Source organism: Canis lupus, chromosome X (assembly GCF_048164855.1).
Source record: "Canis lupus baileyi chromosome X, mCanLup2.hap1, whole genome shotgun sequence".
In the NCBI taxonomy this organism is placed as follows: Eukaryota; Metazoa; Chordata; class Mammalia; order Carnivora; family Canidae; genus Canis; species Canis lupus.
Window position 1 is genome coordinate 105,075,733 of NC_132876.1, and position 14,285 is coordinate 105,090,017.

The window sequence follows — 14,285 nt, forward strand, 5'->3', positions numbered from 1 at the left end:
AAATAACTTCTTCAATCTGAGCAATAGCTTGAATTGGTCACATTGATGCCCAATATGTTACCTGACTGACATACAGACTGAAAATGAAATCAAAGGAAATTGATCCAACTGTTTCAAGATGACTTAGCTTAATCTTGGCCAGGGATGGTATGCATATGTATGTATACACACCCATGTGTACGCTTGCACTCACGTGCACAAACCAAACTCCTCTAAATTTTATCTTTGAGATGAATGACTAGTTCAGCAATACTATAGAGAGGTCCATCATGATGCTTCCGTAGAGAAAAGAAATCAATATAGATAAGTTTTATATTATTTATCAGAAAAGACCAATGCTACTATAATGGTCAAAATCACAAAGCTATATCCACTGTATTTGCGTACAAATACTTTTCTGTTGCATTACGTTAATAATCAAGGTTTTCAAGATCAGAAGAAATATACACAATTAAAATGTATTTGGGTGAAACACTATAATGTTAAAATCAAACTGAAAATATCAATATTAACTTATGACTTAAAAATATACATTGTGTAGTTCTGTCCAGAAAAGGGGACTAGAAAAGGTACAACGTACACTCTCAATTTCCAGATTAGGGTCTCTAAAACCTGTCAGAGGCAAGTAGGACTTCTTGAGGAAAATAGTTGATTCTAGGATGGAGGCAGGGAAGATATAAGATGTTTCTTATATTGTGCTCTGGACCATGATATCATCTTGGGCCAGAAAAAGCTTTCAAAGATCCGTGGGGTTTTAGCAAAGGAACACAGAGGATCTGACGTGAAATTAGTTACCAATGGCCAATGGTGTGCCAATTTAATCATCCAAATGCTGGCTGCTACATGCAGTAACATGGATGAACCTCACAGAAATCCAGACACGAAAAGAGTACATACTACATGTTCCTTTGAAGTTTAAGAAGAGCTAGAGTTAGTTTTAAGGATGGGTGACAGAGTCAGAATAATGGCTCCTTGGGGGATGGTAAAGGGAGAAGAGTCTGATTAGGAAGAGGCCTTTTCAGGTGCTGGAAATATAGATGCAAAAATGTGTCAAGCCATATACTGAAGACTTTATATTCGTGTGTGGGTACGTTCTAATTGAAATCTATTGGAGGAAAGTCAAAACTATCCATAATAATGCTCAAAAAAGAGAAAGCCAGAAACTCATCTGTTACCATTTAAGGTGGATTTTAACTCAACCTCTTACCTTGAAAATTGGTCATTAAAGAGAAGATTTACATTCTTATCCTGCCTTGTCAGGATGAACTGTACTTCAAAAGGCACCTAAATAGGAGTGCCTGGGGGGCTCAGTAGGTTAAGCATCTGACTCTTGATTTTGGCTCAGATTATGATCTCAGGGTCCTGGGATGAAGCCGCACGTCTGGCTCCTCGCTCAGTGCAGAGTCTGCTTGGGATTCTCTCTCTCTCTCTACCCTTCCCCCACTTACACTCTCTCTAAAATAAATAACATCTTAAAAAAAAAAAAGGAACCTAAATGGCCTGCATTGATGAGGAAGAACTCTGCAGGAGAATGTCAGCTGTCAAAGGAGTGATATTAAAAACAACTCATCTTAAAAGAAATAGCTTATTTTATAAACATTAATAAAATGATTGATTGAGGCTACATTATGGACTGGTGTTAAAAACTATTAGGTGATGTTGCACTATGCTGAAATAATACTACACAGATTGCTTTTTTTTTTTTAAAAAAAAGATTTATTTATTTATTTATTTATTTATTTGAGAGAAAGAGAGAGTGCACACATGAGTTGGGGAGGGGCAGAGAGAGAGGGAGAATCCTCGAGCAGACTCCCTGCTGCGCACAGGGCCCACCGTGGGGCTCAATCCCAGGACCCTGAGATCATGACCTGAGCTGAAATCAAGAGTCCGATGCTTAACCGACTGAGCCCCCCAGGCACCCCAGATTACTTTCTAGGTGAGAAGGGGAAAACAACTATACCACAGAGGGACCAGTCAACGTTTTAAACATCGCCAATCTTAACATTACTAAAGGTGGATCAGTCAGATATCATGAGTCTCACAGTGTGATTCTGAAATAGTGCTCATGAGGTACTCTAGCAAAAAATGCTCCATGGAATCTTCAGATGAACTTGCAGTTTATAGGAAATACGGAGAGTGGCGGAAAAGCTAACTGACATGTCAGAGAAGAAACCAAACCAATCAAGGTGGGATACTTTTGCGGGACAACTGGAATGGTCTCTCAGCAACAACAACAACAAAACTGTTCTAGATTAAAAGCAATTTGGAATCTACTCAAATTTGTCATACAAGTCAGGAACTAATGGATCCAGGTTAGGGCAATTCAGGGAAATTTTCAAGATGGAAATTTACTGACATGGAAAGGTAGAAAAGATTAAATGAAATAAAACCAGGTTGTAAAACAGTGTAAATAAGTAGATCTTATCCGGGGGAAAGTACATGTGTATACAAATAGCAGAGCATCTGGAAGTACATACACTAAGTGGTAAGAGCAGTAATGTCTAGGTTGTGGGAATATAGTGGCTTCTGTTTCCTTTTTTTGCTTACTTACATTTTCTAATTCTTTATAATGCACATATACTGCCATTCTGTTAATAAAAGGTTATTTTAAATAAACAGAGCCGTTACTGTTGCTAATAGAGTTGGAGCCTAATAGTTGTGAAAAGAAAAAATAATTGGAAACCGAAGATTGTTGCTCTTATTACCATAAAGCAGTGAAACCTGTTATTTTGTGATTGTTTCTGTTTCTTCTTTTTTCATTTTTATTATGGTAAACCATACATCAAAACTGCTATCCAGTAAGATGGTTAGAAATGTTGTTTTTCAGTGTACGGCTCAGCAGCATTAAGTATATTCACAGTACTGTGCAACCACTCATCACCATCCATCTCCAGAACTTTTTCATCATCCCAACGGAAACTCTACACCCGTTAAACACTAACTCCTCATTCCCCCTGCCCTTGGCAACCACCATTTCACCTTCTGTCTCTATGAAATTGATTTTGCTAGGCACCTCACCAAGTGGAATCACATAGTACGTGTCCTTTCCCGTTGTATGGATAAACCAGTTTGTTTATCTTGACCGATAATTCTAACTCCTTTATTTTTTTTTTGATTCAACCCCCCACAGACTTTCTCTAAACATTCTCCTGTCAATCTCTATAGGTGACGACAAATAGCAAAGTTTACTTTTGAAATAAAATCTATGGCAGTATAAACCTTGCTCACTGCTGTTAATAGCTCCACAGGGTAAGGACTCCTAGAACATCAGCACCTCTACTGGCAGGGCTACTCTGGCTACCCAGTCCTTGCTGTCCCTTCTGGCTGGAGCAAAAAAAGCAGCTCCCACCTTTCTTTAGAGATCACTTTCCTTTTCCAGTGGGAAAAAGACCACAAAGACTTGGCTAAACGTATCATCTCGCTGGTACATTCTAGGGAAAAATCAGACATTTTACAGCAAAAGGCAAAGTGGAAAGTTACTGTTTCGCCTTGTATTTTGAAGCGTCCCTAGGTTCTCTGCTGGGATTGCTCCAGTCATCAGCTTCCGGTGTGGTCTTGTAATGACGCCAGGCAGACTTATTGAAAACTGGAAGTCTCTCAAATGATTCACTTGAAAGTGCCTAGGAAAAAAACAAAAATATACACCGAAGATCCATGGTGTCATTTTGCTCACATGAAATACTAACCCAAATTTGACTATTTAAAATGTTAGAAATCTTAATACATATTTTTGGAATTATATTAAAATTATATTTTCACAGTTTACTTAGACCGGCCAAGATGAAATTAAAGCTCTTTTAAAGGAATAAAACATTCACTCAACCCCCCCCCCCAAAAAAACCCCAAAAACATTCACTCATTAAAAACCAGTACTAAAGCACATAGAGTAACCAGAAGAAAAAGCATTTAATTCAGTTAATACTGCTTTGAGGTACTGCATCATCTTGACTATATGGTCTTAGGCCAAGCACTACTGGTCAATTGCTCTGCCAGAGTGCTCATACAGAAATAAAGCTTCATACATACTAAGTTTATAAACATAAGCCCATAAAGTGATGTCAAATATCACATCATTTAGATGCATGGGCATCTAAGATAAACACTTCAAATAACTGGCTAATAGGATACCACATCCCATACAACATGTAACATATTATGCAGCTGTTAAAAAGAATGACCAGATCTATATGAATGGCTATAGCAATATCTCCAAGATATACAGGAAAGCTTTAAAAAAAGGCAAAATGCTGAAATCATTGTGTGGGAAAAAAATTTTTCCCCCGTATATTTATCAACGTACAACCAACTCCAGGAGGCTCCATGAGAAACTGGTACCACAGTAGCCTCTGGGCAAGAGAACCGGGTGGCACAGAGACAGTGGTGGGAAAGGCTTAGTTTTCCCTTTTGCAGCTTCTCAATTTTGTACTACATGCCTGTATGATCTACTCAAAAAATACTCCAAATTCTCCAGAGTTTAGAAATAAATAAAAAGTCTGATGCCACCAAGGAATGAGAAAACCTGCATTATGGAAGCTTTGTTATTAGATCAGCCTTTTTATATCACCGTATTATGATTATTGCATTCTTGGAACTCTGGGAAAGCCAGCAAGTTTTAAAGTAAAAGACTAAAACATTTTAGTTTATAAAAAGCTGTCTCCTTTTAGATTAGTCCTTTCAATGGTTATGGTTATGCAATTTAAAAGAAATCACAAGAAAGAATCATGGCTTTAAAAATCAGTATTTCGGTTCTTGCATCTCCGCGTTTCACAATTTGCTATATCTGAGCATAAAATCAAGGGCAGGACATACCCTGGTTTTCCCATAAAACTGAAGTAAATCTGAACTGAAGAGATGATGCAGTGCTATTCTCCATTAATTATTAGAACTTAAAGCTTTAAAAAGTAAAGATGCCTTCATATAACTACAGGTACTACAGTACCTTCAAATAAATGACTGCGTCAGTACCGACTCCTTCCATGGAATAGAGTTTTAGATCTCCTTGGAAATATCTAGCATACAGACGAGAAATTGGCAAGCCATATCCAAATCCAGCCTATAGAGAAAAGAAAATTAATACAGTGAGACAGGCACAAATGCTAACATGTTTGGTATGAGGACTACTCAAGAGTAAAAGAAATTCTTTCTTTTAAAAGCTTATTTAGGAGGAGGGCGGGGGGTGAATGGGTGACGGGCACTGAGGGGGGCACTTGACGGGATGAGCACTGGGTGTTATTCTGTATGTTGGTAAATTGAACACCAATAAAAAATAAATTTATTATAAAAAAATAAATAAAAGCTCATTTATTTTAGAGAGTGAGAGTGAGGGAGAGCACGAGTGAGAGAAGGGGAGAATCCTTGAGCAGACTCCCCACTGAATGGGGAGCCCAGTGCAGAGCTTAATCCTAGAACCCTAAGATCATGACCTGGGCCGAAATCAAGAGCCAGACGCTCAACCAACTGAGCCACCCAGGCACCCCAATTAAAATAAATTCTTAACTCAAGTTTAAAGGAAATAAACTATTGATCCAACCTTTACAATGATGTATATGCTCATTTATGGCAAACAATCTATTTTCACCCTGTAAAAACACTTCTCTTATGTTTGGAAAACATTAGAAATACTCCCAAGTTTTGACTAATGCTTTTTGAGCATTTCAAAACAAACTGTTAGCATTTTTTAAAAGATTTCACTTATTTATTTGACAGAGAGAGTGCAATTACGTACAGGGAGAGGGAGAGAGAGAAAGGGAGAAGCAGGCTTCCTGTGAGCAGGGAACCCGATGACGTGGGGCTTGATCCCTAGACCCTGGGATCATGATCTGAGCCAAAGGCAGGCTCTTAACCAACTGAGCCACCCAGGTGCCCCCAACTGTTAGCATTTTTTTAAAAAGATTTTATTTATTTATGAGAGAGAGAGAGAGAGAGAGAGAGAGAGGTGCAGAGACACAGGTGAAGGGAGAAGCAGGCTCCATGCCAGGAGCCTGACATGGGACTTGATCCCGGGTTTCCAGGATCACACCCCGGGCTGAAGGCAGCGCTAAACCACTGAGCCACCCGGGCTGCCCCTACTGTTAGCATTTTTTTTTTTTTTTACTGTTAGCATTTTTAAAGTAAATCCCAAATCAAGTGGAATTTGAACTGGTAACAATACTAAATCACATCACTGAAGTTCCATTATCAGATTTTCTTGCCCTCTGAAGTGAAAATTAAATTGAGTAGCATAAGAGTTCAAATCTACCAGTACTGAGGCTAATACATGTACTGAGAAGAAAATCTCCTGAGAGTCTACCTCCTAAGGTTCTGGGAATGCTAACATATTTTGATATATGGTAGATCACGTATGTTTAGAGACAAAAAAAAATTTACAGTACCTTCCTATATCTTTGTTATAGAACGCTGAATGTAATAGGTTGTTGAAAAAAAGAAAAGGTCTCAGATAGTGACAGGAACAATAAGGATTGAGACTAATTTCAATAACTCTGGAGTGGAAATAACTCAGTAGTGTAAGCTTTGGCCCCTCTGATGAAATCCACTGAAAAAGTGAATGAGGGAAGCAGTGGGGTGATGCACTCGTAGAGCAGTGCTTGCACGGGCTTTAGGCTCAAAGAGACCTAAGTAGAAATCCACTCTGAGCAGTTTACTCGACCTCTCTGAGACTGTTTTGTCATCTGAAGATAGAAGAAAAAGCTCCCCTCAGAGCGCTATGAGGATTAAATAATGTAAGTGTCAAGTCTTGACACAGCGCCTAAGACCTAGTAAAAGTAAGTAAGTGGAAGCTATTAGGGCTACTACAGAGCAGCAATTTTCCCAGGTTACATGGATTTCTATCATTTTCAAACATCTTTCCTAGATACCTTTCTTAAGGCAGGTCCTAACTCAAAGAGTTGGGTATGATGGAGCGCCCTGTCACTGTGGCAGATTATGGCTGGTAGTGAGGGCAAAATAGCCATAATGCTGAATGGTGTCACCACAGCAAAGAAACCAGAATACTACAGGGAGAGGCCAAGGAAATCTGCCTCCTACATTCCCGCAAGGCCTGGAGCCCGTCCTCAGGCCTACTGTAAGGGAAGAGCCCAGAACGCCTGAGCTCAACAGTTGTGGGTGTGAGGAGACAGGTAAGCCCTGAGAACAAAGAAGAGGGGTCTCTAACTTGGATTTGGTGAGGTTCACCCAAGTGTGTCAAAGGATGTCAAAGGATCCAACAGGAGTTGAGTAGGAGGACATTCCCAAAAAAGAAATACATGTGTCAAAAAAAAAAAAAAAAAAGAAATACATGTGTCAAGGCAGAGAGCTAGAACATAGGAAGGTGTCTGCTGAGAAAACTATTTTCTAGGAGTATATATCCATGTGCTCACTTTAAAGCTCAAGACAGTCTATAACCGGGACGGATGCCAGAGGAAGCCTTTCTTCAGAAGGAGAGGCCATATTATACATGGGAAAGAATGCTGATGTGGCCAGTGCCAGCTGTGCCATAATGAACGCGATGACCTTGGGCAAGGCGCTAGCCTGATTTTCTCATCTATGAAATGGGATGTTGGATACCTAATATTTTAAGGTCTTACGTCAATTCAGTTTCATTTTAAAAAACTATGACAGAACAGCTGTCCTCAGGATGCTATTTTGAGACCTGGAATAGAGAAGATCCATGTTCCTTTTAAACAACTACGGAAGGCTCCAGATTTGCTTGTAGTGTGTTTCTTTTTCTTTTGACATTTAAGTAGGTACCAGAGCCTGGTGAAGGCAATGCCTTTCAGAATTGATCTTTCATGAATTTTCTCGACTCCTATAAAAATGACTTTCTCTCCGTTTTCAACACGCTGAGTTAACAAACTCCGTCTCGAATAAATGATGCATAGTGTTGGATTTTATTCATACAAATAAAATATAATCTTATGTGCTTATCGGTCAGGTAGGACTTGAAAATGAAACTTAATTTGTACCCTCAACCATTTTTGCAGACTGATAGATATGTTGCTGTGTTTAATGACAAAGGGTTCAATTGTTGTTTGTCAATTAGAAACACTCAGCAGGGGAACAAAGTGTGGCCCTAGCAGGATCTAAATGCTGCCATGGTAACCTGAGGCTTTTCTCACTGCCTAACAGGGCTGAGACAGAAAGGGCGCTGAAAATGCATACGCCACCTATATGTTCCCTGCTTACGTTGTTTACTATAAAAATATTTAATGTGTTCATAATTTAACATTCTAATTATATAAACAGATGTGGTGGGGGAAGTTCAAAGGCCCTGGGTGATTTGGGTCTCCAAAGCACGCAGCGCCCAAGCGCCCAGGACCATGCGGCAGCCGCAGCCGAACACGCTCTGCGGCTCCTCTGCTCAGCCGCTATTCACCTTCCACCCGCTCCAAGGGTAGCACCAGGCGGGGAATGGTGCTCCCGCAGCAGTCTTAACCGAAAGGAAATGCTTTTTTCTCTATATTAAGAAGTAAGGTACTCAGCTCTGAGTGTTTCTTAGACACAACTGGAAAAGAAATCTAAGTCTAAAGGATTCACAAAGACGGTAGCAGTGTGATAAAAAATACCCCTCCTCCAAATCATGCAGGAAACATTCGAATTCAAAGAGGCTGGTGTTAGGAGCCAGGGAGAAAGCCTGCTCCGTTAGAGTCCCTCCTCTTGTTAACAGTCCTTCCTTAAGCGGCACTTTAAGATGCTTACCAGAGGGGCAGCTCTTGTAGGCTCCAGGCTAGGTCTAGGAGCAGTTGAATACATGTAGTTAAAAAGGCGGTCTATTTTTCGAAGTGGCACACCACCACCCAGGTCACTTATCTGTAATGTACAAAAGGTTTTTTTTTTTTTTTTGAAGTCAATCTCTTACTACAAGGCAAGAAGTTCATTAACGTATATACCAGGCAACACTAAAATGTACAAGGGCTTGGAACCCCCAGTGAAATATGGTTCCACCGTGAACAAGCTAAAATAAAACAAAGGAGGCAGGAAATGCAATGGGATTGACAGGCTTGGGCTCAGGTCTTATTCAGCTCCCGGAAAATTGGGGTTCTAATAAGTTTAAATGAGATAAGAAGCTACAGATCTAACATGGTACATAGAAATAAGACACTCAGTGTCTGTTTTCTTCTCTTAGATTCCTCAATGTCTGGGTATTATTAAAATAACTAATGAAGCACATGTGCAAATAAAGCAGTCAGTTACCTTAATAGACAAGTCTTCTTTACCCAGAGTAACAAGGGTTTTAACAGCTGGGTAGCCCTCTTTTCTATCTTCGTATAGTTCAACTGTTGCTCTCATTGAGTTCTGAAATAATAAGGCCCTTTTCTTTAGCATGCTGCTGAGTCACAAACCGCAATTTAAAAAAAAAAAAAGGAACTAGTACAGGATTACTTATTACACAACAATGCTTTTGTGGAGCAAATATTAGTTGGATTTATATACCACTTTTTTTCCTCTAAAAAACTTAGCTAAATGTGTGTTTGGATCAAGGAAAAATTGCCCGATGCTTTATTTTGATTTCATCTAGTTTTATTCCCATCATCCATCATACTAAGTATTTTTTTTCTTTCTTTTTTCTTTTTGTTTTTGCTTTAGGGTATTTAGGTTATTCAACTCTTAACCAAGAGGAATGTTTTTATCACATGTAACGAGGCTGCAGAGGCTCATTGATGCACTTTAAATCCTATTTATCAGTCTGCATTTACAGAGCACCTTTCCTCTAAAGAAGGCGGAAAACCTGAGAGTATTCATGCTTCCCACAAAAATTAATCATTTGGCTGGAAAAAAAAAAACCATGTAGAAGCAATGTCGGTTAAAAAGAAATTTTGAAAAAGCCACAGCTGTTGAAGAGAAAGTTCACAATTGAATGCCCATCTCAACCTTCAAGTGTTACATCAGTAACATTATAATTTTGGGAAGCAAATCAGCATAACTGATTTCTCAGGTGTTCAATTTAGGGTTTTACACATCGGAAGAAATGAAATTTTAGTTTAAACATCTTGTGCCTATAATACTGCTCTTATAAATGCCATGAGCTGCTGATTAACAAAAGCAACAGCTAAGCTGTAAAGAGTCTAAAGAGGTTTTGTTCTTTTTTTTTGGTTGGGGAAGGGGGGCTTTTTTTTTGGTCCAGCCTTTGCCTATCTTTCCCCTCTGCATCCATCAGATCTTCTGAACGGACTCAAATATGTAAAAGGGTTATGGTATCTCTCAGTACTAAAACAACTGCTAATGCACTAACATGGTTAATGTTCAGAAACATAAATATGCAAAAACATTTATTTATTTTGATCTGGCTACCATCAATAAAGCCTTTGCCAGGTTTGGAAACTAAAAGCATCTCTAATCTCATAACTGAAGGAAAAACAGTATGGATTTTACATAAAATCTCTAAAGTACAATTAAGCTTCAAAATCAATATGTACTAATATTCATGAAAACCATACTGTACACAGCAATTTTTCATCTCACAGTGTACAAATTATAAAACCCACAGGGTATCAGAAATAGAATTTTTAAAATGGTTATGCAAAAACCTTTTTCTTATGCTAATCTAATGAATCCATTATGCCCTGAATCAAAGTAATTTAAAATGAAGACTTCTTTCCATGTTTTTAAATTCCACTTACCTTGAACAACTCAAATAGCATGTGAAACAGATGTGAGGGCACATAAACTACCTGAATAGGTTTGTCTGGAGCTTTGGCTGAAAACAGACACAAAAACCATCAATGAATAAGGACCGAAACTATAGGAAAGTCAAGAATGTTGCTGGCATTCTATTTTCCAAGTACATAAAAAAGAACTCTACGTGAAAGGCTAATTTAGGTGTCCACCTCTAAAGGCAAGGCTGAGCAAAAGCATATGCTTGTAAGTCCAACAGAACTGGGGAGAAATCCGGCTCCTTCACTTACCAGCCCTGTGACCTTGGGCAGGTTATTCAATCTCTCTGAACCTTAGTTGATCAACACTGGAATATTATCACGCATGTCATAATATCCTGAGCATTATATAAGTCATCTAGACATTGATCAGTTTTTTTCAAATTTGAGGACACCCTCCTCCCGATGAGGGGGAATGTGAAGCCATAGAGGAAAGGGAGCGTATTTTCTTGGCACACTAGACTAAGGAGCAATATTAATTTCTGTTCAATTTCAACAAGCAAGACATATTACAGAGCAGAATCTAAGGTTCATATAACTTTTCTACTACTAGCTAGCAGATAGGCCTCCCCCTGCCACCCACAGAGATCCACATTCCTTGCATCAGGGATCTTTGGAGGAAAATATGAGAAACACTGAATCTCATGTCAGGCACTGAGTACAGTGTGGGCTACAGGGTAGATGGTGGAAGATTTGGTCCTTCCTCTTCCTCATGACCCAAAATCACTTAAAAGACTGAAACTATGCAAACGTTCTCAAGTAGAACACAGACACAGTGGCCCATGTTATCACTTCAACCTAACTACTTCCTCTAATAAGTAACTGGGATATAAAGTACAGCAAACATTTGTTAGGTTCTTAGCAGTTGATTGAAAGCTTGCATGCATTATCCAAGTGAACCCTCAGGACACCACAGTGTGGCTCATAGGGAAGGTGGCATTATTATGGGCAAGGGCATGGGCAGTGCCAAGGCTCTGTGACTTGCCTACTGAAACAGAAGAGGCCTGAAACTGGTCAGCTGAACCAAGAGCTTCTGACTCTGAATCTTGAACTCCTTGATCATGAGTTACTTTTGAAATTATTAAGTAAAATCAATCAATGAATGAAATAAAAAAAAAGTGAAAGTCTTACCATTTCCCATCTCATTCTCCAGTCTATACCCAGAGGCAGCCACTTGCTACTATTTCTGCTTTAGTCTTTTGGTTGATAGTATTTCCATTCTGGTCTGTAATCCTAATGAATTCTTTTGTACTTTGTCTATACGTTCTTTTTTAAAAAGTTGAAAATGGAGGGGCACCTGGGTGGCTCAGTCAGTTAAGCATCTGCCTTTGGCTCAGGTCATGGCCCCAGGGTCCCCACGTGAGGTTCTATGCTCATCGGAAGTCCGCTTGTCCCTCTGTCCCTCCCCCCAACTTGTATGCGCTCTTTCTCAAATCAATAAATAAAATATTTTTTTTTTTAAAAAAGCTGAAAATTGATAGTGCTGGGTACATCACAACTAGGTAAATACAGATCACTGCAGAGCAGCCACGATGGTGTAGAACATTTCCTTTCCTGTGATTCCAATGACATGTCTCCGGTGTCACATGAGGAAGAATGCTCTCAGCCTTAAAATGAAATGGATTCTCTTAACCTTCCAACAATTCTTCAAAATCATGCTACTGAATATTTGGACCATGTCCCTCTTACAGTTGTGTTTCCTGAAGCTTCTAACTACACTTCCTCTTGGGTAACTGGACAAGAAAACATGCTTTCCTTAGCACATCACTAAGATCTTTCAGCTTCCTAGTCTAGCGCACGGCATTCATTTCATTCTTTAAGATTTTCCAAATTAGAATTGAATGCCTTCCAAACATGCTGCAGAGTCATCATCTTCAAACTGTTTTTGATTGAAGTTCTAGTACGTTCTTCCCTATTTCTTATATACATATTATATACACTACCATCAAGTCAGTCAAGTAGCCTACCTCAGAAAGGTACACTTGGGAAATATATTTCTCAATCCTTATACCTCTGACTCACTTGAAGGTTTGGCTTGGTACAACACTCTATATTCAAAATAATTTTTTCTCAGAATTTAGAATGGGGGTGAGGGGTGGTCTTTTGGCCATAGCAGTGCAGCTGCTAAGTTTAATGCTAATGAGGTTTTCATCAAGTGCTGGTTGTCACCTGAGATCTGACACCTTGGTTGTAATATTCGTGTTGAATAATGAGGAACTAGATTAATCATTTGAGGTAGCTGGTATTTGTTTCCCCTGGGGCCCTCAACTAAAGGAGAGGGCTGACTTGGACCCCTGCGTACCTGCTCGAGACTTCTCAAGTGCCTTCAGGATAGGCAGACAGTGAGCTGGCTTCTGACCAGAGGGCTCCCCAAATTGTCAATGAAGAGGGCTTTACATTGGACTATAAACAGGTACGTGAACAGCCCCACCTTTCCAAAGTTATTCTTGAACAAAGTTCTCTGATTTTAATTTTTGCCCCAGGGAAAATGCTTGTGACTGGACTGTAGGCAGAGTATGGCTGGAGCTCAGCACTCCCCTTCACCCCTTTCTGCTCTGCCTTAGACCAGCTTTCAACTGGCCCCTACCTTTTGGCTTCCCTTTCCAGTGCTTTGCACCTACTGGCTCTGTTCCCAGGGTCGCTCCATCTTTGCTGTAGCCTCTCCTTTGTGGCTTCTTCTGCTCAGGCAGGTAATCAGCGGACTTCCACCTGTTTGCCCTCTGGCAGGAGGCAGGACCAGTGGTCTACCAATGACTGCCTCTGGTTTCACGGCTGTTTTTCGGCTGTTTTTCTTTGCATTTCTCTATTGTCATTTAAACGGAGCCCCGGGAACAAGTTGAACACTCAGGCTATCTTGTACCAAAAGGCACTATTAACCAAATAAACAGGCTTTTGAATGCAACCTTTTCAGTCCAAATATTTTTCCAAATCAAATCTTTGATAATTTTCTTCTTTTCAGTTGAATCAACATTCTCTAGGAGTCATCTGTAGGCTTGTTCAATTACTTGTACTTTTCTTTGGGAACATTATAGGTTAGGTGTCTCTCCTTCCTTTGAAAACCAAGTCCAGTGCTTTTGTCCATGACTCTTAAGGTAATCCTGGGTCCAAACGCTTTTATGTTGTGCAACCTTAATAGATGTTTGTTAACTTTCTAAACTAAGACACAAATGCAATATGAATTTTCCACTGAAGGGTACATTTTTAAAAGTACATGGAAAAAAATGGCCCAGGTTTTTCATGCTCAAGAATCAAGAAATAATCAAGTCTCTATTTTACAGAATCATTATTCCAAATACCATTAGCCAGAACAACATTTAATAGGTACCAAAAGAACTCCGCATAGGATACAAAGAATTTTATTTTCAGATAGTTCTCCTTATAATAATGAAAAACTAGAGGTTAAGCAGAAAAGAAATGCATGTAAGAGAAAAGGTAGCTGGGCACTTAGAGATGATTCATCAAGTCCCAAAGTCAATGGATAAGGCTGACAGAAACAGTCCACACACTGTGTTATGTGGTCCCAAGTCATACTGGGATTAAGTTCTGATTCTGGCATTTAATCGACACATTGATAGGTATTTAAAACATCTGGGCCTCAGTGTTCCATATCTGAAATTGGCACAGTACATACCTCACTGGGTTAATATAAGGATTAAA

General features: G+C 39.4%; 1 protein-coding gene across 3 annotated transcripts in view; it reads right to left on the minus strand.

Annotated features, from left to right (window-relative positions):
* Positions 1–14,285, minus strand: part of PDK3 (pyruvate dehydrogenase kinase 3) — a 74,288-nt gene that overhangs the window by 11,866 nt on the left and 48,137 nt on the right. For 2 of the 3 annotated variants that reach the window (XM_072816325.1, XM_072816328.1), the window contains exons 7-11: positions 10,596–10,672; positions 9,169–9,270; positions 8,674–8,784; positions 4,940–5,053; positions 3,481–3,620 (exon numbers count right to left, since the gene is read on the minus strand). In XM_072816325.1, the coding sequence (XP_072672426.1) occupies positions 3,481–3,620; positions 4,940–5,053; positions 8,674–8,784; positions 9,169–9,270; positions 10,596–10,672 (544 nt within the window). The remainder of the gene's footprint in view (positions 1–3,480; positions 3,621–4,939; positions 5,054–8,673; positions 8,785–9,168; positions 9,271–10,595; positions 10,673–14,285) is intronic. The other variant, XM_072816327.1, reaches the window with a different exon arrangement.